This window comes from Gekko japonicus, unplaced genomic scaffold, assembly GCF_001447785.1.
Source record: "Gekko japonicus isolate JY-2015 unplaced genomic scaffold, Gekko_japonicus_V1.1 scaffold222, whole genome shotgun sequence".
Lineage (NCBI taxonomy): Eukaryota > Metazoa > Chordata > Lepidosauria > Squamata > Gekkonidae > Gekko > Gekko japonicus.
The window spans coordinates 1,107,870-1,132,106 of NW_015167063.1; the positions used below are offsets into that span (position 1 = coordinate 1,107,870).

General features: G+C 43.0%; 1 protein-coding gene across 1 annotated transcript in view; it reads left to right on the forward strand.

Annotated features, from left to right (window-relative positions):
- The first annotated feature begins 10,033 nt into the window (after positions 1-10,033).
- Positions 10,034-24,237, forward strand: part of SH3TC2 (SH3 domain and tetratricopeptide repeats 2) — an 82,010-nt gene continuing 67,806 nt past the window's right edge. Inside the window, exons 1-2 of the mRNA XM_015412636.1 lie at positions 10,034-10,790; positions 11,502-12,275. Coding sequence (XP_015268122.1) covers positions 10,034-10,790; positions 11,502-12,275 — 1,531 coding nt within the window. The remainder of the gene's footprint in view (positions 10,791-11,501; positions 12,276-24,237) is intronic.

Consider the following 24,237-nt stretch of genomic DNA (forward strand, 5'->3'; position numbering starts at 1 on the left):
GCTTGTTCGTTACTTCTAAATAAAGCTGAATCACTTGCTGAATCACTCTACGAGTCCTTTGTTAGCGCGATCTAACAGTAGTGGAGAATCCTCTCTGAGAAAAAACAAACTTGTCATGATCCTAGGCCCATAGTAGTGGCCTACAAGTTCTAGGGAGGCCTAGTAGCTCCAGGGAAGCCTGTACTAGAGTAGTTATCAGGGCCTATATTTCCCAGGTCTTCTTTGGACCCTGTGGTTGGTTAACAGGGGATTTGAAGGGAAAATCTACACCAGTAGAGGAGTAGAGGGTGGTGCCTGGGAAGAATAGATAAAGGGCCTTGCCCAAAGTAGGACAATGTTCACTCCAAGGGAGCAGAGCTGGGGAAATGCTGCTGCAGATGGAGGGATCCCTCACCCATGAAGGGGTGAGTCAGTTTGAAGCCAGTCACCAAGAGACAGCTAGGAACAGTCTAGATAGACACGTTAGGGTGTTTTATCTTGTTTGCTTACCTACCTTTACTGTTCTCTTTATCCAACATATTCCTTGAATCACAGTTGTTATTATAGCTCTTTAATAACATTGAGGAATTTCAGACAGGTGATATATTCCGGTTCAGGAATGGTTCCCAAACGATTTCTGGTCTGACATTTCTGACAGAACCATTTTAGAACCAGTTCCTTACCGGAATATATTTGTACTTTCACACACAAATGCTTCTGTCCCATTCAGGAAATGGGGCTGAACTGTTTTATCTGTAAACCACTTCCAAGTAGTCTTCAGTTTCTTCTCCTGGATCCGAAATGCCTTTTCCTGCCGTTTTTCACCCACGTGGGTGATCTCTGGCTTTTTTAAAAAAACATTCGCTTTAGAGCGCTATGACACAACAGCAAAACAGCATTATAGCAACCCCATTGGAATGCCTGGAGTGTTGTGTTATAGCGCTATAGCGCTCTAAAGCGACCGTTAAAAAAAAAAGCTGGAGATCGCCCGCGTGGGCAAAACACGGCAGGAAAAAGCAGGAAAAAGCAGTGCAGTCTGAAATGGCAAACTGCTTCAGATCCAGCTGTTCACTGGTAGGGGAAAGCCATGTGTGAAATGGCAGCCCTATACCGGTTTACTCCATGATGGATCAAAAACGGCTTCAAAGCGGCTTAAAAAGGGTACTGTGAAATTCATTGTTTGTTACTCTGCCTGTGTCCTCATGCCGCATTTGGTCACATATAAGTTGGGACCTGAGGGAAAGGAGTGGATAAAGGGGTTGGGTGGGGTGCTTTCAGCCCTCCCAAGGAGACCCATACCAGAGTGGTGGCAGCCATTAGAGAGCTTCCCTAGCCACTGCCCATGACATAACTGAATACATAGATGATGAAGTGTACACCTGCTCTGGAAATGCCTCAATGCAAGACATAGAAGTAAGTCTGTATAGGCTTAAAAATCTTTTAAAACATTAATGTTTGTTTTATATTCTCTTACTAATTCTGCAGTAGATGTGTGTATGCCTGCTATTTAGTTCTATTTTTATAACTAGAACAGATGGTGTATTAGGAAATTTTAAGAAACAAACTGTAGAAACAAGGAATTCTGGGGAAGGGAAAACTGGCTTCATTTTAGTAATCTGCTTTTGTTGCCCATTATACAATTTGCAGTGTGTACCTAGATGTTGCAATCCTTTTGCCAGACAGTTTAGCAGTCTGAATTTCCCCTTTAAAATGGAATTATGGTTCCCTTTTGGGAAGGGATTATGTCTCAGTGCTACTGAGCATACTTTATATGGAAATGGTCCCTGGTCCAGTCCCAGTAAAAGTTCTGGGAAAAATCCCTGTTGCTTGAGAATCTGAAGACCTGCTGCCTGGCAAAGTAGGCAATGCTGAGGAAGATGGACCAATGTTATGAAGAAACTTCATATGAGATGGCCACTGTCTTAGAACCGTTTGGCAGGATTTAAGTGGTGGCCATTGTTCCCTTTACTCCAGATGTTTCCTTCCCAGATTACAATTGCTTAAAGTCATTTCCTGAATGCTTTCCCCCATATATTTTCCCTTGTCTTTTCATGATTGTGTAAAAGCTTGACATCTTTTGGTGTACTGCATGCTTTCGTTATCTCCATGTTAAGAACCCAGGCTGGAGTCTAATTTGACTAGCTTCAGTCAAGACAGCATACTAGATTGCACTGTGAACATATTTGTATCTGCCCAGTAAAGGCTTATGCATTACCCCAGCTCTCTGTCAAACTATTAGTGAACAGCTCTTAGAGTTTAGTGCTTTTAAGTAATTGAGTGCAGTAGAGCAGTTTTGGAGAAGTGGCATCAAACTGCACAGCTTCCAACCTCTTTAGCAGTTCATTGAGGCCCTCAGTCCCATAGCTTTGCCATCTGGATTCCACTGCAGGTCTCATCTTCACAAACATCCCACTATACAGGTTGATGCTCACACTGTTGTTGTTCAGTCGCACAGTCGAGTCCGACTCTCCGCGACCCCATGGACCAGATCCCGCCAGGCCCTCCTGTCTTCTGCCGTCCTCTGAAGTTGGCTCAATTTCATGTTCGTTGCATCTATGACACTGTCTAACCATCTCATCCTTTGCCGTCCCCGTCTTCTTTGACCTTCAATCTTTCCCAGCATCAGGGTCTTCTCCAGTGAGTGCTCCCTTCTCATTTGGTGGCCAAAGTATTTGAGCTTCAGTTTCATTATCTGGCCTTCCAGGGAACAGTCAGGGTTGATTTCTTTTATAATTGACTGATTTGATCTCCTTGCAGTCCAAGGGACTCTCAAGAGTCTTCTCCAGCACCATAGTTCAAAAGAATCTATTCTTCGGCGCTCGGCCTTCCTTAAAGTCCAACTCTCACAGCCATACATGACTACTGGGAATACCATTGCTTTGACCATGCAGACTTTTGTTGGCAGGGTGATGTCTCTACTTTTTATCATGCTGTTTAGGTTCGCCATCGCTTTCCTCCCAAGGAGGAGGCGTCTTTTAATTTCATAGCTGCTGTCACAGTCTGCGGTGATCTGGGATCCCAGGAACGTGAAGTCTGTCACTACTTCCACGACTTCCCCTTCTATTTGCCAAGGAGTGATGGGGACGGATGCCATGATCTTAGTTTTTTTGATGTTGAGCTTCAAGCCCACTTTTGCGCTCTCCTCTTTTATCCTGAGCAAGAGGCTCTTAAGGTCCTCTTCACTTTCTGCCATTAGAGTGGTATCGTCTGCATATCTGAGGTTGTTGATCTTTTCCCCAGCAATCTTAATTCCTGCTTGTGATTCATCCAGGCCAGCATTTCGCATGATGTACTCTGCATATATATTAAATAAGCAAGGTGACAATATACATCCTTGTCGTACTCCTTTTCCTATGCTAAACCAATCAGTTTTTCCATATCCGGTTCTAACTGTTGCTTCTTGACCCTTATACAGGTTTCTCAAGAGACCATCCCAAAGAAAAAGAAATGCAAGAAAGCAAAGTGGCTGTCTGAAGAGGCTTTACAAATAGCAGAGGAAAGAAGGAAAGCGAAAGGCAAAGGCAAAAAGGAAAGATTTACCCAACTGAATGCAGATTTCCAGAGAACAGCAAGGAGAGATAAGGAGGCCTTCCTGAATGAACAGTGCAAAGTAATAGAGGAAAGCAATAGAATGGGAAGGACTAGAGATCTCTTCAAGAAAATTGGAGAAATCAAAGGAGCGTTCCATGCAAAGCTGGCTCACACTGTACCTGCATCAAAAGACCATCGATTATCCTGCATTATTTATGAATTTAAGGCTACTTAGCCTTGTTGAAGATGCAAGATAGGGATATTTCTAGCAAAGCAAAACAAAATAGACCACAAGTGGAAAAATCAGCTACGGAATACAGCATGAAGGAAGGTGGAACAAATCAACCTCAATTTGGCAGCTGCTTATTCAACAATGGGAACCCCACCTGCCAAGAGAAATTCCCCACCGAAAAGGTACCTTATCTTTTTAAAGCAAGGTAGATTTCTGCTGGGTCAAGGGTCCCAAATTGTCCTGGCCTTGTCATCCAGTGAGTCAAGGCCAGGAGGAAGAAACAGGCACTGGAAGAGATGGCATACAACCTTCTCATGTAAGAAAGAGAGTTGGCATTCTGGCTTTCACTGAAGGCAAGGTTGCCTGTGGTTTTCTTTCCTTGCATGTGTTCTGTGGGCTTCTTCTCTTACAAGAGGAAGGGTGTGCAATGTACATGTGTTTCCTTAGTTAGGAAGAGGCCTGCAGAGTTAGAGCTGTCTGTTATACTCTGGATCCTGAGAATAAGAATGCACTGAGATGTTTATTGAAGAGTTAAAACTTCTGTGTATGTAATAATGGGTAGTGTCAAGAATTTGAGTTTGAGGATTGTGTTACAGCACTGGGTGTTGAAGCAACAGGAAGAGATTTCTTTTTTAGCCTGGCCTGAATAATTTGAATGGACTAAAACATAAAAATAATTTCCCCCCTGAAGCTTCACTATCTTAACAAACCAGAGCACAGTTTTGTGGGAACAGAAGATTCTTTGCAAGATTCAAAATCCTGCTCTTTGGTATATTAAAGTTTAAATTGCTCACTTTAACAATATTTGTGATTGTAGATAGGAGCTCCTGGGGAATAGTTACATAGGCATTTAGAAGCATAGAGGAGACTGTGACCCTTCTTGAAACAATTACTTGGGTTGGTAGAGATCATGTGAAGAGTGATTTCTACAGGATTATGGAGATAACATATGCAGTGCATTCTAAAGCACTACATGAATGTTTATTATAGTTACTACAGCTTCAGTCATGACTGCTTTCACACATGTTGAACAATGCATTTTCAATGCACTATAGCAATCATTTGCAACTGGATTTTCCTGTTTCACACAGGAAACTCTAGTTGCAAACAATAATTCATTGAGAGTGCATTATCCAAAGAAGTATGAAAGCAGTCAATGTCTGGGAATAAATTTGCTCAAGATTGGTTAGATTTTATGCAGGGTGTTGCAGTATCTATTTGAATGTGCTAAGGATTGTCTCCCAGAAAATTCTGAATACAATTCATGAGCAAAGCATATGCTAGAGCCTGAACTTTTACCTTATGTGAATTGGAGCGGTAGTAACCACACCTCTAAAAAGAGAAGTTTGTGCCTGTGGATGGGTGGTGGTGATATTTGTAGGGGTGTGTGTGTGCACATTTATGAATGTATTCAGTGGATGCACAATTTGTAGCACCTGAACAGCATACTCAAGATTGCAACAGTGCAGACATTTTGATGCAGTAATTCAGAGTAAGAAGTGTCAGTTATTAGACACTGTTAAATAAACAAAATATTACTAGAGTGCTAATGTTTTAAGCATGTTTTTATTTTAAGTTAAGTGTTTGTGTCCTTTTTAAAGTTTATATCTTCGCTACCTGGCATTACATTTTATGACACACATGGCCCAGCCCAACAAGGTCTCACTTATGTCAGATCCAGCCCTCATCACAAATGAGTTCGACATCCCTGGCTTACACCTTGAAACTCTTGTTGCTTGCTAAGGTGCTACTGGACTCAAGGGTAATTGTGAAAAGGGGTCATAGAAAAGGAGTTATACAGAAGAATTGTCAGAGGATAACGTTTCTGTTGCACATTGTCTTTGTGCTTCTCAAATAAGGGCTACTTTTTTGAAAACTGTCCCTTTGGCATAATCAAATAATTCTGAAATAAAATGTTGCAAGCATTACTAAGATAACAACAGCTTTTCTAAAATGATGCTTCAAATCAAAGCAGGTTGCTTAAGGTATCTGAGGTGAACCACATCTTTTCCTAAGGTATTACATGCCTGATTGAATCTGGACATTTGATTAAATTAAATTTAGATTCTTAAATTACCATCAAGGTTAGACCTTGGACCAATGCTCCCTCTAAGCTGTAGAGTATTGTGAACAAAATTCTACTTTGTGAGCTACTGGCATTAAAGTTGTGAGTGAACAATTTGGCTACTGCATGAATTAGTTTGCTTTGGAGTCATCCTTCCAGAGTTAAGACAAAAATGTGTGACCCAGAGGCTAAAAAACTGTAAGCTAGCTCACACTAACTCAGCTTAGAGGGAACACTGCCTTGGACTCCATCATGGGCATGTGTCTCTTGTGTTGCAGAACCTGTTTTTAAAAACTGCCTCTATGACCTTGTCTCAGAAGTTTATCTATTTTAAAAAATTCTATGCTGTGTTTCCACCCGATAAGCATCCACAAGGCAGAAAACATAAAAATATTTAAACATTTAAAAATACAGCTAATTTTATTTTTAAAAAACCAGTCAAAAACACATAAGCAATGCTAGAAGGAGACCCAGTAACCATTACTGGTGGTATGCCAGACAAAACAAAAAAGTCTTCACCAGTGGAGGGAGACAGATGAATCTTTCTGGGGAGGCAGTTTCAAACTTTTGGTGCCACAACACAGAAGGCCTTATCTTGGGTTGCCATCCACATAGTTTCAGATGGCGGGAGCAACCGAAGCAGGACCTCCAAAGGGTATGGGAATTGTCATATGGGAGGAGGCCGTCCTTGAGGTGTGTTGGTCTCAGGCTGTACAGGGCTTTGAAATGTCAATACTATTATGTTGCATGTTAATTTGCTGTTCGTTCTCCAGCTATTAATTTGAACTTTGCCTGCCATTCTAATGTATTTGATAAAGTGAGTGTGCACACGAAAGTTCATGCCTTGAATAAACCTTGGTTGGTCTTAAAGGTGCTATTGGACTCTAAATTTGTTGTACTGCTGTTCTAAATTAACGTTTCATATCAAAACCACATTAATATGCTGAACTCACACATGCACTGTAATATGCAGGAAGAGTGCAATGCCATCATAAAACAGCCTTTGTGCATGGTCAGTCAATTGATTCAGAACTTGATACAAGCTTATTTAAAATGGCTTGTTTTTCACACACGTTCCCCAGCAGCAGGAGAGGAGCTGAAAAACAATTTAAATGGTACACATGAATTTGGTGTAAACTTTTTCCTTCTTAGTACTAACTAGTAACTGAAATGCAAACAACATTTTATATCCTGTTTTCTATAGGCTATCAGGAAATTCATTCTGCACTTAGGCAATCAAGGGACAGCCTCCCCTGTGTTGGATATTTTAACTCTGCATACAAGGGTGGAAGGAAAGTGTTAAGCGAATACTCTCAGGTACACTTGGCAGTTGGCCTCACCTTCTCATTGGTTAAAGGTTGAGCCTCTTTGGCCCTTGATTGCCTTATGCTTCATCATATATATAAAAGCTCTCTTCTCTTTCTTACCTGGGCTTGGAGCTGTAGCAAGTTACCTTTCTGAAGTTAATCTGTTCACAATAAGTTAAATGTAACTACATGAATATGTCATGTAAGATGTGCTTCTAATTTTGTAACTAAATTTCTTTCTCCTGTTACTATTGGAGTCAGATCATCTTTGTAATTTGTTTGAACGGCATTTCTCCCTTAACCAGGAAACATGGAGGATCAGAGATACTGTGTAAAGCTTCTGTGCTTTCAAGGCAAGTGATATTTTTTTTACATTTAACCCAATACTCCCCCCCCCAACATTCCCTTGGTCTAAGCTGCTAAATATACCAGGTAGCTAACAACTGTGCAAGAAACTCAGAACTGCATTCTTTAGATTCATTTCAAAAGTATGTATGTCAAAGGTCAGAATCCTAGGTAATCCATAAATGTATGTATGTATTTATTTATCTTATTGATTTTTATCCCACCCTCCTGGCCTAGGCTGGCTCAGGGCAGCTTACAAACAGGATAAAAGTTCTAAGAATACATAAAACACAATTTGTTACTTAATACAATTTCCAGTAAATAATAATACAGTAATATTAAAACCATCTTAAAATCAAACATAATATTAAAGTGCTAGCAATTTCTCAGTTTTTACTTTAGTTCTATTGGTCTGCTTCAGTTAGGGGGGCTAAGCCAGGCAGTAGTCACAGGGGCCAGTGGATCAGGGCTTCCACCATAGGTTGTCAGTTGTTATTAATAGTGGCAATGATAGTTGTGATGGTAGTGGTGGCGGTGGTGGCTCCAAAGGCCTGGCGGAAGAGCTCCATTTTGCAGGCCCTGCGGAACTGTAGAAGGTCCCACAGGGCCCTGATCTGCTCTGGGAGCTCATTCCACCAGAGTGGAGCCCCCACTGAAAAAGCCCTGGCCCTAGTTGTTGCCAACCTGGCCTCCTTGATACTTGGGAAGACCAGTTGGTTCTGGGTCCCTGATCACAGTGCTTTCCAGGGCATATATGGGGAAAGGCGATCCCTCAGGTATGTCAGTCCCTCAGGTATGTTGGTTAAACAACCAGGTCAGCTAGGTTTCCAATGGCTTTGTTGGTTAAACAACCTACATGAATAGGTTCAGCTTGGTTTGATTAGTTATAATGAGTTTTATGATGGATTTTAAGTGTATTTTTATGTATTGTGTATTGTGTAAGCCGTCCTAAGCCTGCCTTGGTGGGGAGGGTGGGGTATAAATTGAATAAAATAAATAAATAAATAAATATATTTATAGGCATGCATTATATATTTTATTAAAGCCCAGTTTTCCATGCACATGCTCAAAGCAGCTAACAAAAATCAATGGCTTATCACTGCAAAATAAAAACATGATACTGTCAGATGGTTTTATTTATTTACTTTATTGATGGCCCAACTTTCTTACAGAGAAAGTTTCTTGGGATCCATTCCTATCCCCTGCTGGGTGATTTGGTATCCCAAAATGTCTATTTCCTCTTTGTGGAATTCACACTTAGAGAGTTTAGCATACAATTGGTTGTCATAGAGAGCGGTTAAAACTTCTCGCACTAGTTTCACATGAGAGTCCAGATTTTGTGAATATACCAACACGTAATGTAAGTAACAAACAACACCCTTAAACAAGTGTTTATGGAGCACTTCATTGATCAATTTCATAAAAAGGCCGGGGGGGGGGGGCGCCAACCTGAAGGGCATGACTAGATATTCAAACTACCCCAGCGGGGTTTTAAGCTGTGTTATATTCATTCCCCTCTCAGATTTGGACCTGAAAGTACGCGTCCCGCAGATCCAATTTGGTGAAAATTTTCCCTTTCGCTGCTTCCCCCCAAAAGTCTTTTATGAGGGGTAGAGGGTAGGCATTCGACATGGACACAGCATTTAAACCTCTATAAGATTGTAAGATGGCGTTGTGCCGACAGTGAGGGGAAAGCTGCTGCTCTGCTTTAGAATAAGTATTTTTATTCTGTGCTGTCTTTTGAGATTCCTTTTTTTCCTTGTTATCACTGCCGATGTTGGGAACCTTATAATTGGACTTGGACTTGGACTTGCTGTAGTTTTAAGTGTTTTCCTGAGCTTATCTGCTTCAACAGCCATAATGACCGAAGGGAAACGCCTAAAACGCTCTAGAGACGCGGAGGAGGTTTTTTCTCCTCCAAAAAGCAAGCAAACAAAGATAGATGACTTTGTCAGAGGAGGAACTCCTGCTGTTGCTATTTATAACATTCCAGTCTCTAATCGATTTGCGGCGAAGGCAGACAATGAGGAAATTTTCCCCGGCAATATGCCAACAGGTGTGCCTTGTTGTGACTGTGAGGGGAATCTCTGTAGCATAACAAATCTGATTTTCCATACAGTTAAGCATATATTGGAATATTTAAAGGAAATCAAGGAGAAGCTTGAGAATTTATCGGACTTGAAACCTAGGGCTTGTGCTTGTGCTGTGAGTAAGCTCAGAAACTCTCCAGGCACTGATAACATACATGATAACATACCGGATAAGACGACGGCTTGTTTAACAAACAGAGCTAAAGATTCAACTAATATTCTCCCTTTTACAACAAAAACTGATGACGGGAGCCATAGGTCTCATCTGACCCTACAATCAAAGCAAATTTGTCTAACTATTTGTGGTTTTCAAGGCAGGATTCCAAGGTGGAACACCAGATGGATGGCACTTAAACATTTGAGTACTCTTCTTGGTGTACGAGTCTCCAGGATTGATTTGGAAGCTATAGAATTGATTAGCCAGCCGACTCAAGTCCAGAGAGTGTTACTCACGTTTTATAGCAGACACTTTCCCTCTTTAATGATGAAACAGAACATAGCCCTTAGGAAAAAAGGGATCTTTCCAGCACGAGTATTTGTAAATACCTCGAAACCAGTTTCACTTTTGCCCACGATCCGTAAAATGAATATAGGAAGGAATAAGACGATATCTGACCAACCCGATCTGATGGATTTCTCTCCGCAGGAGGATAAACCACCCGATTTAGATGTGGAGTATAAGACTGATAAATCGTTAAGGAAGTTTCCATCCACTACAGCTTCTAATTATACTAGTTTAAATCTGGATAATTCTGTGGAGGAAGAATTGAAAGATGTATTCCCAAAACTCCCAAGAGAAGATCAAGTTGTCATCGTGGACAGATTGGAGCTGTTGAAGAACAGCTTATTGGCCTTGGGAAGTCAATGTGGAAATCTAGACTCCAATACTCTCAGGAAGACTTCATTACAACACCCCTGTAAAGCTCATGAAGAGATGGACTGTTTCGAAACTACAACAAACTCTGTTAAGGATTTGGTTACACTATTGGATTGCAATAATCTTAAAACAGATATGGAAGCAGTAAGAAATGACAAGAAGAAGGATGACAGCGGAAGCCACCTGACCACTGCACAGCCGTTAAGCATGATAAATTTCCATTCTGCAATTGCACCAGTGGACTTAATTCCTAATTCTGAGGTCCAAATTTCAAGCTCTTCTATGGAGGGGAATCCATCCAGGTGTCCAACTAAAGGAACGGTTTTGGGTCCTGTTAAAAGCGTCGAGCCTGTGATGGACTTTAGTAATGGATGCGTGTTTAGTGACCCAACAGGCCAATTGGATTTGATTTCTTCTGATTGACTACATAACTCAACTTCCTTTGATGGACACAACAACTCACAGACTATCTCCTTAATGTCATGGAATGTCATGGGATGGGTTAATAGATTGAGGGATGTTGAAACTGTAACTTTTTTGAGGAAGTTTGATGTAATTTTGCTTCAAGAGACTTGGCGGGTAGATCCCATTATTTTTAATGGGTATAAAGCATATGATCTGCAAGCACTGCCCTCTAAAAGAGGGAGAGCAAAAGGGGGGTTGGGTATTTTAATATCAACTATTTTGAATGTAAGGGCTAAACAACTGGCTTCCTTTAATCAAGTGGCTATGGCATTAGTGTTGACGTATTCCCAGACAACATGTTTAATTATTAATGTCTATTGTCCCCCACAGAAAGATATAGATTGGGCAGGTCTTGAAACGTACATCTGGAATTTAATTATGGAGCATCCTACTGCATATTTGATAGTTGGGGGAGATTTTAATGCTAGAATAGGTCCAAATAACGACTTTCTCTATGAAAGATATAATACCTGTCCCCCAGAGGAGCAAGTACCTTCCCCCCCACTTGTGAGATGTTCAAAAGATCAAAAGTTTAATTCTGCTGGTTATGGTTTTTTGCAAATGGTAAATGGCATTAATTGTCATATTTTAAATGGTTCATATCCTACAGATTATCCAGCTGAATTTACCTATTGCTCTGGTGAGAGGAGGAGTGTCATAGACTATATTATTGTCTCAGGAAATGTGTTAAATCTGGTTGAACTATTTGAAGTCTCCTCGTATTTAGAGAGTGATCACTTCCCTACTATTCTGAGATTTGTGGCACCGAACTGTGATCCCCGAATCATAGATTTACATCTGCAGGAGAATGAGGAAGGAAATGAGTATTATAGGGTACCTTGGAATGAAAGGAGAGAGAAAGAAATTGCAGAGCTTTTGAGTTCTGGGGCTCTTGATGAGTTTTTAACTAAGTTAGGAATTGAGGGTCAAGAAGACTTACATCTGGATGCCTATGCTCAAATTATAAAAGAAATACAAAATGTAATGGGGAAGCCTTGCTCCAAACAAAATAGATTAACCAATAGTAATTCCAAGCCTTGGTTTGATAAAGAGTGCAGAACTATGAAAAGTGCTCTTAATGCTATGTACATCAAATATAGGTGTGACGAGGACAAGGATACTCTTGAGGATATGAAAAACTTAAAGAAACAATATAAGGCCTTGATACGGCGGAAGAAGAAGGAAGCCATAGTCCTGGCATGGGAGCAACTAAGCTCAGCATGTAGAGATAAAAATCCCTGTTTATTTTGGAATTTGGTCTCCAACTGTACTACTAGACCTCCCTCAGTGTGCAGTAATACAATTCTCCCTGAAATTTGGGAGAAATATTTTGAGCAGCTCTACCAAGGCCAGGATGAGGCTGCAACAGAGGACCTGGATATAGGTATTTTACCCTCTTGGCCCCCTGTGCATCCTCAAGAAATTAAGAATCTTATACAGACCTTGAGTTCCAATAAAGCCCCAGGCTCTGATCTCATATGTGCAGACCTGATTAAGAGGAACCTTGAGTGGTGGGTTCCAGTTCTTGCTACTTTATTTACAACTATAGATAGAACTGGTAGAATTCCTAAAGACTGGGGGGTGGCAATAATAGTGCCTATTTACAAGAAAGGGAACAGAGCGGACCCTGTTAATTATAGGCCGATCAGTCTCCTAAGTATAATAAGTAAGCTTTACTCAAAACATTTACAGTGGAAGCTAAAAGACTGGATGGAGCAGGAAGACTTTTTGAGACAGGAGCAAGCAGGCTTTAGAAAGGGACGGTCATGTCAAGATCAGTGTGTGATACTGAACCATTTAATTTCCAAATACTCCACGAACTCTTTAACCTCACTGTATGCAGCTTTCATAGATTTTAAATCTGCATTTGATTCTGTCTCAAGAACTACCCTATGGGAAAAGTTGAAATCCTCTACAATAGATAGGCGCTTATTGTTTCTATTGAGAGCTCTCCATAAAAACACTTTTGTTAGGGTACAATGTAATCCTCAAGGTCATCTTACAAAGATGATCAGGTCAGACAGAGGAGTAAAACAAGGATGTATTTTGGCACCTCTTTTATTTAATATATTTAATTAGTACACAATCGGAGCCCCCCATCTTTCTTCTTCCTGAATAACACAGGGACTGCAAAAGGGGACGTTGCTGGTCGGATGAAACCCCGCTCCAGGTTCTTGTCAATGAATCAGTGTAATTCCTCCCTCTCTGCGGGGCTCATAGCATACAGCTCCCCCTTAGGCATTTTATGCCCTTCTAGGATCGCAATAGCACAGTCAATCTTTCAGTGAGGGGGTAATTCATCTGCTTCCCTCTCCTCAAGTACTTTCCCCAGGTCTCTGTATTCCAAGGGGATGGCGTTGAGTTCTTCTCAGGCCAGGCATACTCTCACGGGAACAGGGCAAGTTTCCCACCCACACTTGGGGTTCCATTGGTGCTCCTTACGCCTTGGGTCTAGAAAAGTCATTGGGCCGCGGCTCCACTGCACATAGGGGTCATGCGCCGCTAACCAAGGGCCCCCCAACACCATTGGGAATTGGGCCATGGGGTGTATTATGAATGCCCTCCATTCCCAATGTTCTCCCACCTCCACCGTTAAATCTACTGTCTGATATTGGCACGATTGCATTGTGGTGCCAGTCCATCTGGGTGAAAACCACAGGGTCAGCTAACTTGACCACCCCAGCTCCCAGTCCCATTACCAGGGAAGGGCTGATTAGGTCATGAGAGCAACCAGAGTTTAAGAGAGCCCGTACTCTTAACTGAGTTCCCACTGTGAGGTTTAACACTGTCACAGTAAAAATAAATAAAGAGGTGCCATCTTCATGCACCTGGGATTCGGGGACCTGCTGGTTGGCGCCTTTCATAGCAGGTCCTGGTTGTTTCCCTGCGGCTGAGATGCAGTCCCTTCATCGAAGTGGCTACTGGTGAATGGAACATCAGTGGCTTGCAGCGCTTGGGAGGATTCCCCCCCTCTCAGCTGCTCTGTGTTCTGCTCCTTGGGTTCCTCGCGGTGGTGCCCCTGACGATCATGATTGTTCTCCTGGGCCCGAATGCTCCCGGGGTTGGGCCCCTCTCTTGATCACCACTCACGGCTCCCCCTCCCTTGGGGACTGCCTCGGTCACACTCTCTGTGGCGTGCTTCCCTTGTCAGGGTCAAGGCTCCACAGTGGTAGAACTTTACCAGGTTGCAACGATTCTCCACCTCGCAAGTCACCCAGATCCAACCTGCTAGTGTTGGGGGATCATCCTGAGCCAGTGCCTTCTCAAGAACCATGGAGTTGAGGCTGGCTCGATAAAATTCCACCAGCACCTCATCTGACCACTCCCGGAGCTTGGCGGTGGTCACTTTAAAATCCTTTGAATATTCCTGGACCGAGTGGTTGCCCTGGTGGAGGTTTCACAGTTGGGTCCAGGCTTTCTCTAATTCCAAAGAATCCTCAAATTTCCACTGAAAAGCCATCATGAAGGCATCCAGGTCCCCCAGTTCTGGTGCCGCGGTGTTATACAGGGCCACAAGCCAGTCGGCTGCAGGGCTCCTCAATCTGGAGCCAACATAGTCCACACGCTGCTCATCCAAGAGGAAAGTGTGACCCCAGTCACAGAACATGTTGTGTACCTGGATCATGAAAAACCACAGTGTCTTGGGGCACCCATCAAACATGGCCTCCAGCGCATCTCAGGGTCGCCAACGGTCAGGAGTCTCTCCCCATCTCGGAACTTGCCTCTCCTCTGGCAGTCTGGCGGATTCATGCTCCATCAGCTCTCGAACCACCTGGGGTAACTGTCGGTTCAACTGCTGCATGAGTTCCTTCAGGTATCTCACCTCTTTCCAGAAATTGGCAGGATTGAAGAGGGTCTGTCTCCCCCAATGAATGCCGGGCCTCCTGGGAGTCTCTGTGATCTCCTGCTCTGGAGTCGTTAGCCCTCCCAGGGTCCCGGTTCGCTGGTCCGAATTCTCCTGCTCTCCTCCGGATTCCAATTCTGTCTCAGCCCAACGATCTGGGGTTTGGAGGAGCAAAGGATCACAATCCAAATCCATGTCCTCCTCTGCCTCGTCAGCTGGCTGTAGAAGGTCAGGCGCAGGCAGGTCTGTACCTACGCCTGGTTTGTCGTCCCTCCCACCGTTCCCCATCTCTCACACAGAAAGGGGGGTTTGGGTGGGAGAAGTAGAGTTCTGACAATCTGTCAGAATCCCAGTAGAACCACTCTTACACAATCCTTCGTTTGAAAGTTTATTGGAAAGATTTGGTTAACTGTAGAGGCAAACGTCTTTCTCAGAACTGGCGATGCTAGGCTTGGGAATCAATAATAAAGATGGGGCCCCACATTCCACGCATACCTCACCCACACCAGCATTACTAACAGTCATGTGAGACATACAACCCAACTAGCCATGCCCAAAGTCTTATCTCTCCTAAGGTTGTTTCTCACGCAAGAACCTGAGAACCCTGCATGAAGAAGAGTTAGGATTGGCGCATCCTACCTACAGACATTCACACTCACACTTACTCCCCCCCCTTAGGAATGCCATGTCAGTGAGGGCTAAAGATAAGGGCTTAGAGCAATACCAGGTGTGCCTAACAAGCAGGGTTACAAAAGCAAAACTAAGCGTTAATATTACAGAGTCATACAAAGACAATAAATCCAGGGCCCGAGTCTGACAGTTGGTCCATAGAAAAATCCAAAACCAGAAGCCATGTAATGCTTTTTTATTGTGGTGAAATGTGCCATCAAGTTACAGCTGACTTATGTTGACCCCATAGGGTTTTCAGAGCAAGAGATGTTCAGAGGTGGTTTGCCATTGCCTGGCTCCGTGTCATGACCCTGGTATTCCTTGGAGGCCTCCCATCCAAATACTAGCCAGGGCTGACCCTGCTTAGTTTCCAAGATCTGATGAGATCAGGCTAGCCTGGGCCATCCAGGTCAGGGTGTTTTTTTATTAGTACCGCCCAATATAACCCAAAACAGGGTTCATATTTCTGAGCTCTGTCATAAGCCTTCCTACAGACCGGCAGAGGCAGAAACATCTCTTTTTATCTTCTCCTGCCTTTGTTTTTGTTTTGTTTTTTTGTTAACATTCAGAGTGCTGAAGAGTTCTGGCAAACTTTGGAAGCTTGCAGACTGAGTTCTGTGTTCATTTGGCTAGTCTCACCAGCGGTATTACATGGGTTTTATTTTGATTTTCTCTGTCTATACACACACATTATTGGTATAATCAGCGGTAATTGTTTTAGATGTTTACATGTTAATGGCATAAGTCATATACACTTCTGAAAAGCATAGTACTGGTATACTTAGTTTTGCAACTTCTTTCATCCTTATGGCCATATCTTACAAACCAAAGCACATGGATCTACTTACATAGTAACACCACAAAAGCCCTTTCTTTGTAGTTCTTTCTGATATTGATGCTACCTTCTGTGTAAAAAGCAAGTACCTGTGGTTTCCCTTGACGATATCCCATCTATAACAATAATCTGAGGTCACAAAGGGCCAGTTGCTCCCAGATGGTCAGCTGTGGCCCTGTTCTGTGCACTCCCCACTTTAGGGACAGAGTATTTACTAGGCTTTTCTGTAATGGTGCCTCATCTCTGGAACTGTCTCCTTACAGCTTTTCAGCTGGCATTTGGCCTACCTCTCTTCGGGCACTAAGGAAAATCTTTTCTGTTCATCCACACTTTTTGTTGCATTCTCTTCTTTTTTCTTCTTGGTTCTTAAGAAGTCATGTGTGATTTTAATGTTGTTCCTCATCATAGTTTAATTAATGTCATAGATCATTATTTTAATTGACAGTGTATCGATCGGAAGCTGCCATGGAAACTAATAAATGATCTGCTACTGAAAATTGCAGGAGGAGACATAGTTCATACCACAGGCCTTGATTTGTCATTCTTCTTTATCATCCCACTTCCTTTTTTGAAACATGTGAATTCTTGCACCATAAGAGAACATTGCAAGTAAATAGTCTGTACAGAAACTGCACATTATCTAGTCACCCAGTCATTGTCTTGCACTTCCCCTTTCAATCAGTACTGAAACTAGCCATTCAAAAGTCACAGTGAATGCACATACAGTCTGTGTGCAGTGTGCACATTTTTCTTTTTATGCGCCTCTAGTAATTCTCATACTACATTCAGTGTATGTACAAGAGTCCAGTAGCACCTTAAAGACTAACAAAATATGTGGCAGCTCATACCCTGCCACATATTTTGTTAGTCTTTAAGGTGCTACTAGACTCTTGCTCTTTTCTACTGCTGCTGAGAGCCAGTTTGGTGTAGTGGTTAAGTGTTCGGACCAGGTTTGATTCCTCACTCCTCCACTTGCAGCTGCTGGATGACCTTGGGCAATCCATAGTTCTGTAAGAGCTGTCATTGAAAGAGTAGTTCTCTCAGAGTTCTCTCAGCCCCACCTACCTCACAGGGTGTCTGTTGTGGGGAGGGGAAAGGAGTTTGTAAGCCGCTCTGAGACTCCAAGTGAAGGGCAGGGTATAAATCCAATCTCTTCTTCTCTTCTACAGACAGGAATTGTATCCCAGTTTCATTAGTAAAGTGAATGTATGTTGGTTGTTTCTTATGAACAGGCATATGCAAGTACATACAGTAAATACATGTACAGCTTGCAACATGTGAATTCTTAGAAAGTTTTAGCAGTAAATATACCATTGTACCCATGTGCTTGTTCATCTTGAGACACTTGGCTTATTTCTCTCCTTTTCTTTTTAGCAGGCATTAAAACCCCCACATCCAATTAAATGGAGAGGGCAGCTTTTATGAATGGATGCAATTGCACAAAATCAGCACATTTTAAAGGGAAAATAATTTAAAACTCAAGCTGATAATTATTGGAGAAGAAAGTATGTGCAAACTGGAAATGCTGAAGATTGTGCTAGTTCAGGGAAGAATAATAGAGAGAAAAGCATGCACATAGCTGGTCCAGCTATGCAGATGTATACTGGAAGTACACAGTTGCACACCTTTCATTATCAGCCTTACACCCGCCTCTCATTCATGGTCTCTCTCCCACACAGGGCCGGCCGAGGTGTTCCTGTGCCCTAGGTGAGGTGCAGATGCCAACCTCCCGGTGGGACCTGGAGACGTGTGTGTGTGGGAAATAAAGCTTCCCGAAAGTTGCAGCAGCGCTGAGGGCCCCCTGCGCCTTCCTCCCACTGTGGGAGTCCCACACACCCCTCTCTTCACTTGGTTTACAGACCCATGGCAGTGAGCAAAGCCAGCTCTACAATCTCAGTTGATGTTTAACTAGCAGTGAAATTTATTTCCCCCATTTCAAGGGCACGGCCTGAGATACGGCCATGGGGGCTGGTGAAGTTGTGCAGGTGGCCGGACCAGAATAGCTAGTTTAGCAATCCCGGGCAGCCTCTGTGTCCGGTCGACGGCAGTTGGACGGTAAACAACTCAGTGGCCCCTAGTCACAGCCGGTCCCTGACGAGCGCTCTCAACCGTTCAAGGGAGTCCATTCTTTGGGAAGGAAGGGCTGATTGTCGAGCCCCACTTGGCGCCGGATCTCCTCTCTCTCCCGAGCTGTTTACGTTTGGCTCCTGGTAACCCACTGGCCTCACCGGGGAGCAGCGCTGCTGGGAAAAGGAGACTCCCGCCCGAGATGACTGATAAGCTTCTCTCAGAAGACATTCCTTCTCCACGCGCGGGGGAGGGGCCAAAGGCCCACACACGCCCCGGGAGCTCAGCAGGGCCGCCTCCTTTCGAGACGAAGAGCCGCTGCCGCTGGACTGTGTGGAGTTTCTTTGGGGGCTGCTTCACGGCCGCCGAGGTCCTTTGGAAAGGGGAGCCATAATGTGGGGGCCCACAGGAAACTCCTCCAGATGAGCCAGCAGGTCAGTACAGCCGCTTTTGGAGAATCCCTTCCCCGCCACAGCTCCGTGCTGTCGCTGCATTCCCATACAAACTCTCAGAGCGAAGGCGCGGGGCAGAGGTGCTACAAACTCTGCCCTCTGCTCTTGCCGTGGAGGCGGGCTCTGGAGACAGCTCTAGTCTTACCGAATGAAGACGTGGGAAGCTGAGTGGTTACGTCTGCATGGCTTCTCTCCTTTCCCTCCCCCGGGGTGCTACTATACTGCTTTAGCCGGCGTCTTTGGATTCGTGCTAGCCCTGCAGCATAGGTTACATTACATTTGCTGGGAGGATCTCTCATTGATTCTGTGTCGCCACCACCAGAGAGGAGTCTTGTGGCGTTTGAAAGACTAACAGATTTGTTGTGGTATCAGCTTTTGTGGTCTACATCACATTTCCTCAGGGCAATCTTGTGTTATATTGAAACTGTTAGAGGTGTCACTTTCCATATAATGCTGTGCCAGATGTTGCAAAAAAGTGTTCTTTCCTTGGCAAATCAAGACCTTTTGAACAAATCAGGCGTGCAAGAAACATCAGGGTGGAGACAATCCCCTTAAAGTCCCGCCCTTCCTTCAAGGGCGGCATATATGAGGTTATACTTGTTAACAGCTAAATTGGCCCATGCAAAATCCAGAACCAGAAACAAAATCCATGTAATACATTTTTATTATGACACAGAACATCACACAAGCTTTCAAGATCATCAGAACTTTTTATCAGGATAGATGTTACAAAAATTTAAAAAATGAAAGAGGAAGAAAGCAAATTATGGCACTTGCATATTCCTTTTTTCTCTCTCCTAATACTCTTGGCTGCATCCACACTTTGATGTTTTGCTACCATTGTGCTGTAGCAATCATTTGCAACTGGACTGGCTTGTTCACACAGAAAAATCCAGATGCGAAGAACTGATACAATGTAATGATCCTGCACTAGTCAACTGCGTATGTATGCAACACTTGTGAGGCAGGTTAGGTTAAGAGAGCATGCCTTGTCAAGGTTACCAGTGAGCTTTGGCCATCAGAGTTTACAACACTAAACAATAAAAACATAGAACAGAGGCTGGTTCGATCAGACCAAAGGTCCCTGGAACTCTGTTTCCCACATTGGCCAGACAGGGGCTTCCAGAAATTCTACAAGAAAGACATGAAGGCAATGCCACCCCCATTGTAACCCTCAAAAATCAGAAGCATCCTTCCTCTCATCCTGGAGTTCCATTTAGGTATCATGGTCAGCAGCTGAAAGATCTGTCCTCCATGAATTTGTTTAATCCTCCTTTAAAGCTGGTTGTGGTATAGTGGATGTGGTGTAACTGAAAACCTGAACCAGTACGCATCTCAGATACTGAACAACAGCCATAAAATATATTCCTCATAATTCAACCTGAAATGATGATTGACCATGCAGTCCTAAACAGAGTTACACCCTTCAAATCCCATTGACAGTGGGTTTTAGGGTTACCCAGTCCCCTCTGGCCACCAGTGGGGGATGGGCGGTAGGGTGGCCAGATTCAAGTTGGGAAACTCCTGGAGATTTGGGGGTGGAGCCAGGGGAGAACAAGGACCTCAGTGGGGTAGAATGCCATAGCATTCCCCCTCCAAAACAGCCATTTTCTCTAGGGGAACTGATCTCTGTAGTGGAGATGAGCTGTAATGCCAAGTTGTCCCCATATCCCACTTGGAGGCTGGCATCCCTAGTGGGTTTAGAAAGGATTGCATTACAAACTTGCAGTTGTAGCTAATGTTGCAAGTAAACACTGGGAAATTATACTATTTTGTGGATATTTCATGTTGCATAAAAAGAAGTGTGATCTTGAGTATTCACACTAATTACTGAGAAACTCAGTCATATGAACAGATGAAGCTTTGCAAAGTCACAGAGGGAAGCTGAGACACTATTAACAAATACATTATAAGAACAGGATCTAGCTGGGTTCCTATGCTGAATGGGATTCTCCCTCTGATCCTTTTCTAGAGCAAAAATAGCCTCAGAATTTCTTTTCTTTTCTTTTTTTTAAAAGCACCAACAACTATGGTCTGGTTACCAAAGACAAGTTCCATTTGCCAGAATTAAATCTGATTTGGTGTTACAAATACATACTGTTCATTCTCCCCCCCCCCTTTCTGTACTTACTTGCAAGTGGAGATGGGTAGTAAGCAAAATGAAGGAAGTTTCTAGGTTCAGAGAAAATCTGAATGTACGATTTTACTATATGGCCATGACTCTGCCACGGGTTATACTGTGGCTTCCAATTTAGAATCCAGTGTACTTAATGTTTTTATGTTTGTTTGTTTTTAAAGAACAGCCATCATAGGTGAAGGACTGGTTTTCACAGCAACCTATTATTTTCAGCAATATCTGCATACTGGGTGTTTTCTTATTCACTATCTGCAGCCCAATGAAGCAGTAGTATAGATTCTTTGCCTTATACCATCTAACCCTATTAGTGTGTTCTTCACCTCCTCAGTCAAGCTTGCACTTTCCATCTTAAACTAGCAGAAGACATGGTAGACATTCAGTGAAGTGCAGAATTTCTCCTGTGGTGACCAGTAAAGATAAAGAGGCGGATTGTTCCTGAACATCATTCCAAATCCTGGGGATCAAGTTCCCCAATTTTATGTAGGCAGATAGTACCTAGTCACACAGACTAGTGACAGCCAGGAGACAAGGACAGCCCCTTTAAAACCTAATCAGCCTACATGCCTCATAATAAGATGTTCTGTGATTATGTGGCATAGCTAACAATAGAAATGTGGGTGAAGTGGTGGTCTGTACCTGTTTACAGCCCAAGAAACTGGAGAGCTCAAGACTTGCAACAACTTCCCACTGCTGCTAGTTGGAAACAAGTGATATCTGATAATGGTGCGGGAAAATGGTGTGGGAAGATGAGGCCCCAATTTCAGATGGCTAGTTTGTCACCATGGTCGGCTGAATTATCTACCATTGGATGTAATTTTTAATCTGTGAAAACTTTGGATACGAAAAAGCCAGCTGTTACTTTGGTGGAGGTGAAACTGGGAATTTAATTTTTTCTTTGAGTAGCAATAGAAAAAGCATCTGGGAGGGTAATCTTAAACTGACCCAATATTGTAAATATACAATAAAATAGAATCAGTACAGTTCTATTTTCCTTTGTGCTTTCTATATTTTCTTGGAGTGTGTTCATTGGACTCAGCTGATATTAATGAGGGTTTTGCACTAAGTAGATTGATAAATTCAGTTTATGAAGAGAAAGGGAATAGAGTAAATCAAACAAAAAAATAATAACAGATTAACTAGGGTATATATCTAGTTGCTCTTTGTGTGGTTATAGTATATGGCATGATCCAGCCAAAGGTAAGCACCTTTAAGTGCTATTGATTTGAGTGGAAGTGGTAAACATGTGCTTAACTGCTGTTGTTCAGTTGCACAGTCAAGTCCGACTCTTTGCGACCCCATGGACCACATCACGCCTGGCCCTCCTGTCTTCTCTTGTGCTCCGGAGTTTGCTTAATTTAATGTTTGTTGCATCAATAACTCTGTCTAACCATCTCATCCTTTGCTGTTCCCTTCTTCTTTTACCTTCAATCTTTCCCAGCATCAGGTTCTTCTCCAGTGAGTGCTCCCTTCTCATTTGGTGGCCAAAGTATTTGAACATTATCTGGCCTTCCAGGGAACAGTCAGGGTTGATTTCTTTTAGGATTGATTGATTTGATCTCCTTGCAGTCCAAGGAACTCTCAAAAGTCTTCTCCAGCACCATAGTTCAAAAGAACCTATTCTTCAGCAGCACTCGGCCTTCCTTATAGTCCAGCTCTCACAGCCATCCCAAGATGTCAATGTTCAGTTTTGCCATCTCATTTTTGACCATGTCAAGCTTACTTTGATTCATAGATCTTACATTCCAGGTTCCTATGCAGTATTGTTCTTTGCAGCATCGGACTTTCCTTTCACCATCAGACACATCCACAACCGAGCATCCTTTTGGCTTTGGCCCAGCCGCTTCACTCTTTCTGGGGTTACTTGTACTTGCCCTCTGCTCTTCCTCAGTAGCATATTGGACACCTTCCAACCTGAGGGGCTCATCATCTGGCATCATATCTTTTAGCTTTTTGTTACTGTTTGTGGGGTTTTCTTGGTAAAGGTACTGGAGTGGGTTGCCATTTCCTTCTCCAGTGGATCACATTTTGTCTGAGTTCTCTGCTGTGGCCTGTCTGTCCTGGGTGGCCCTTCATGGCATAGCCCACAGCCTCATTGAACCATGCAAGCCCCCTCACCACATCAAGGCAGAGTGATCCATGAGAAAGATGTGCTTAATTCAAGCCCTTTAAATTTAATAGGCTCCAAGAGCAGAGATGTCAAGAGCTTTAAAATGAACACAATTGACATTAGAACATACTGTGATCAAGCTATTCCTTTACATATGAGACAAGCCTCTCACTAGATTGCCTTGATGTTTTTGCCTGAATTTAGATTGGGTACTACCACATCACATAACTTTGCACCTCTGCAGTAGCCTCTTCTGCAGGCTTTCCTGCCTAATTTTTTTCTATTCTGTATGTGAAAGCAGCCAATCAGAGCAGCTCATTGTCAAGCAGAATGAGAGTCATGTGATTTCCTAGAGCAGTATTTCCCAGTCTGTGAGTCCCATTTCAAAAATGGGTCACAGGGCCTGAAAAACATGGGTCTCAAGCTTTTTCACTTTATTGATCTGTGCATGCTCTGATTTTTTCAAGTGGGTCACCAAGTAAATTTGAACTTGTGGGTTACTTGTAGGATCCATTGCCCTAGAGTGCTATGGCTATGATGCCTCCCCCAATGACTGCAATTCCTATGGGAAAGGCAATAAAGCACATGCATGAAATATTTCAAAATTTAACAGTTTACCTTCCTTTTCTATTTTAAAAAAATGGGCCAAGAGTGCAAGCCATGCAGCTTTGAGACACTTCTTTTGTCAGTAGAACAGACCTCTAACAATAAGATATGGTGGATGCAAGAGGGGACTACAATTCCTGTAATGCAATGCAAGAATGTGTATATGTGAATTCATCTATACCCAGACTGTTCAGCTACTTTTTGCCATTAATGAACCCTGACTTATGCAGCTATAAGGGAAACAGAGATCTCAATTTGTAAGTCACTCTGAAAATACCATAATTTTTGGTAGTATTTTTAAAACATTGCAAACTGCGGGAGGCAGCTGGCCAAGTGGGAAATGTGAAGGAAAACAGTATGAGATTGCACATGCTCAGCTGAATACTGATGAAGAACGGTTGGTTTGTTCAGTGTTCACTCAAACTGATTTTAGCTGGCAGGCAGACCATAAATCCATCCAGAAGGTGATCAAACATCCTTGTTTAAAAGTGCTCAACTTTGGCTGGACTGTGTGCATAGTTTGCAGTGTTACTAACAGTATTTTGGGGGAAGCCACACTATTAGTTTGGGTTCTACCATGAGCCTTGGTTTGTGTGTGCAGTATCTTATTGTTAGAATAAAAAAGAAAA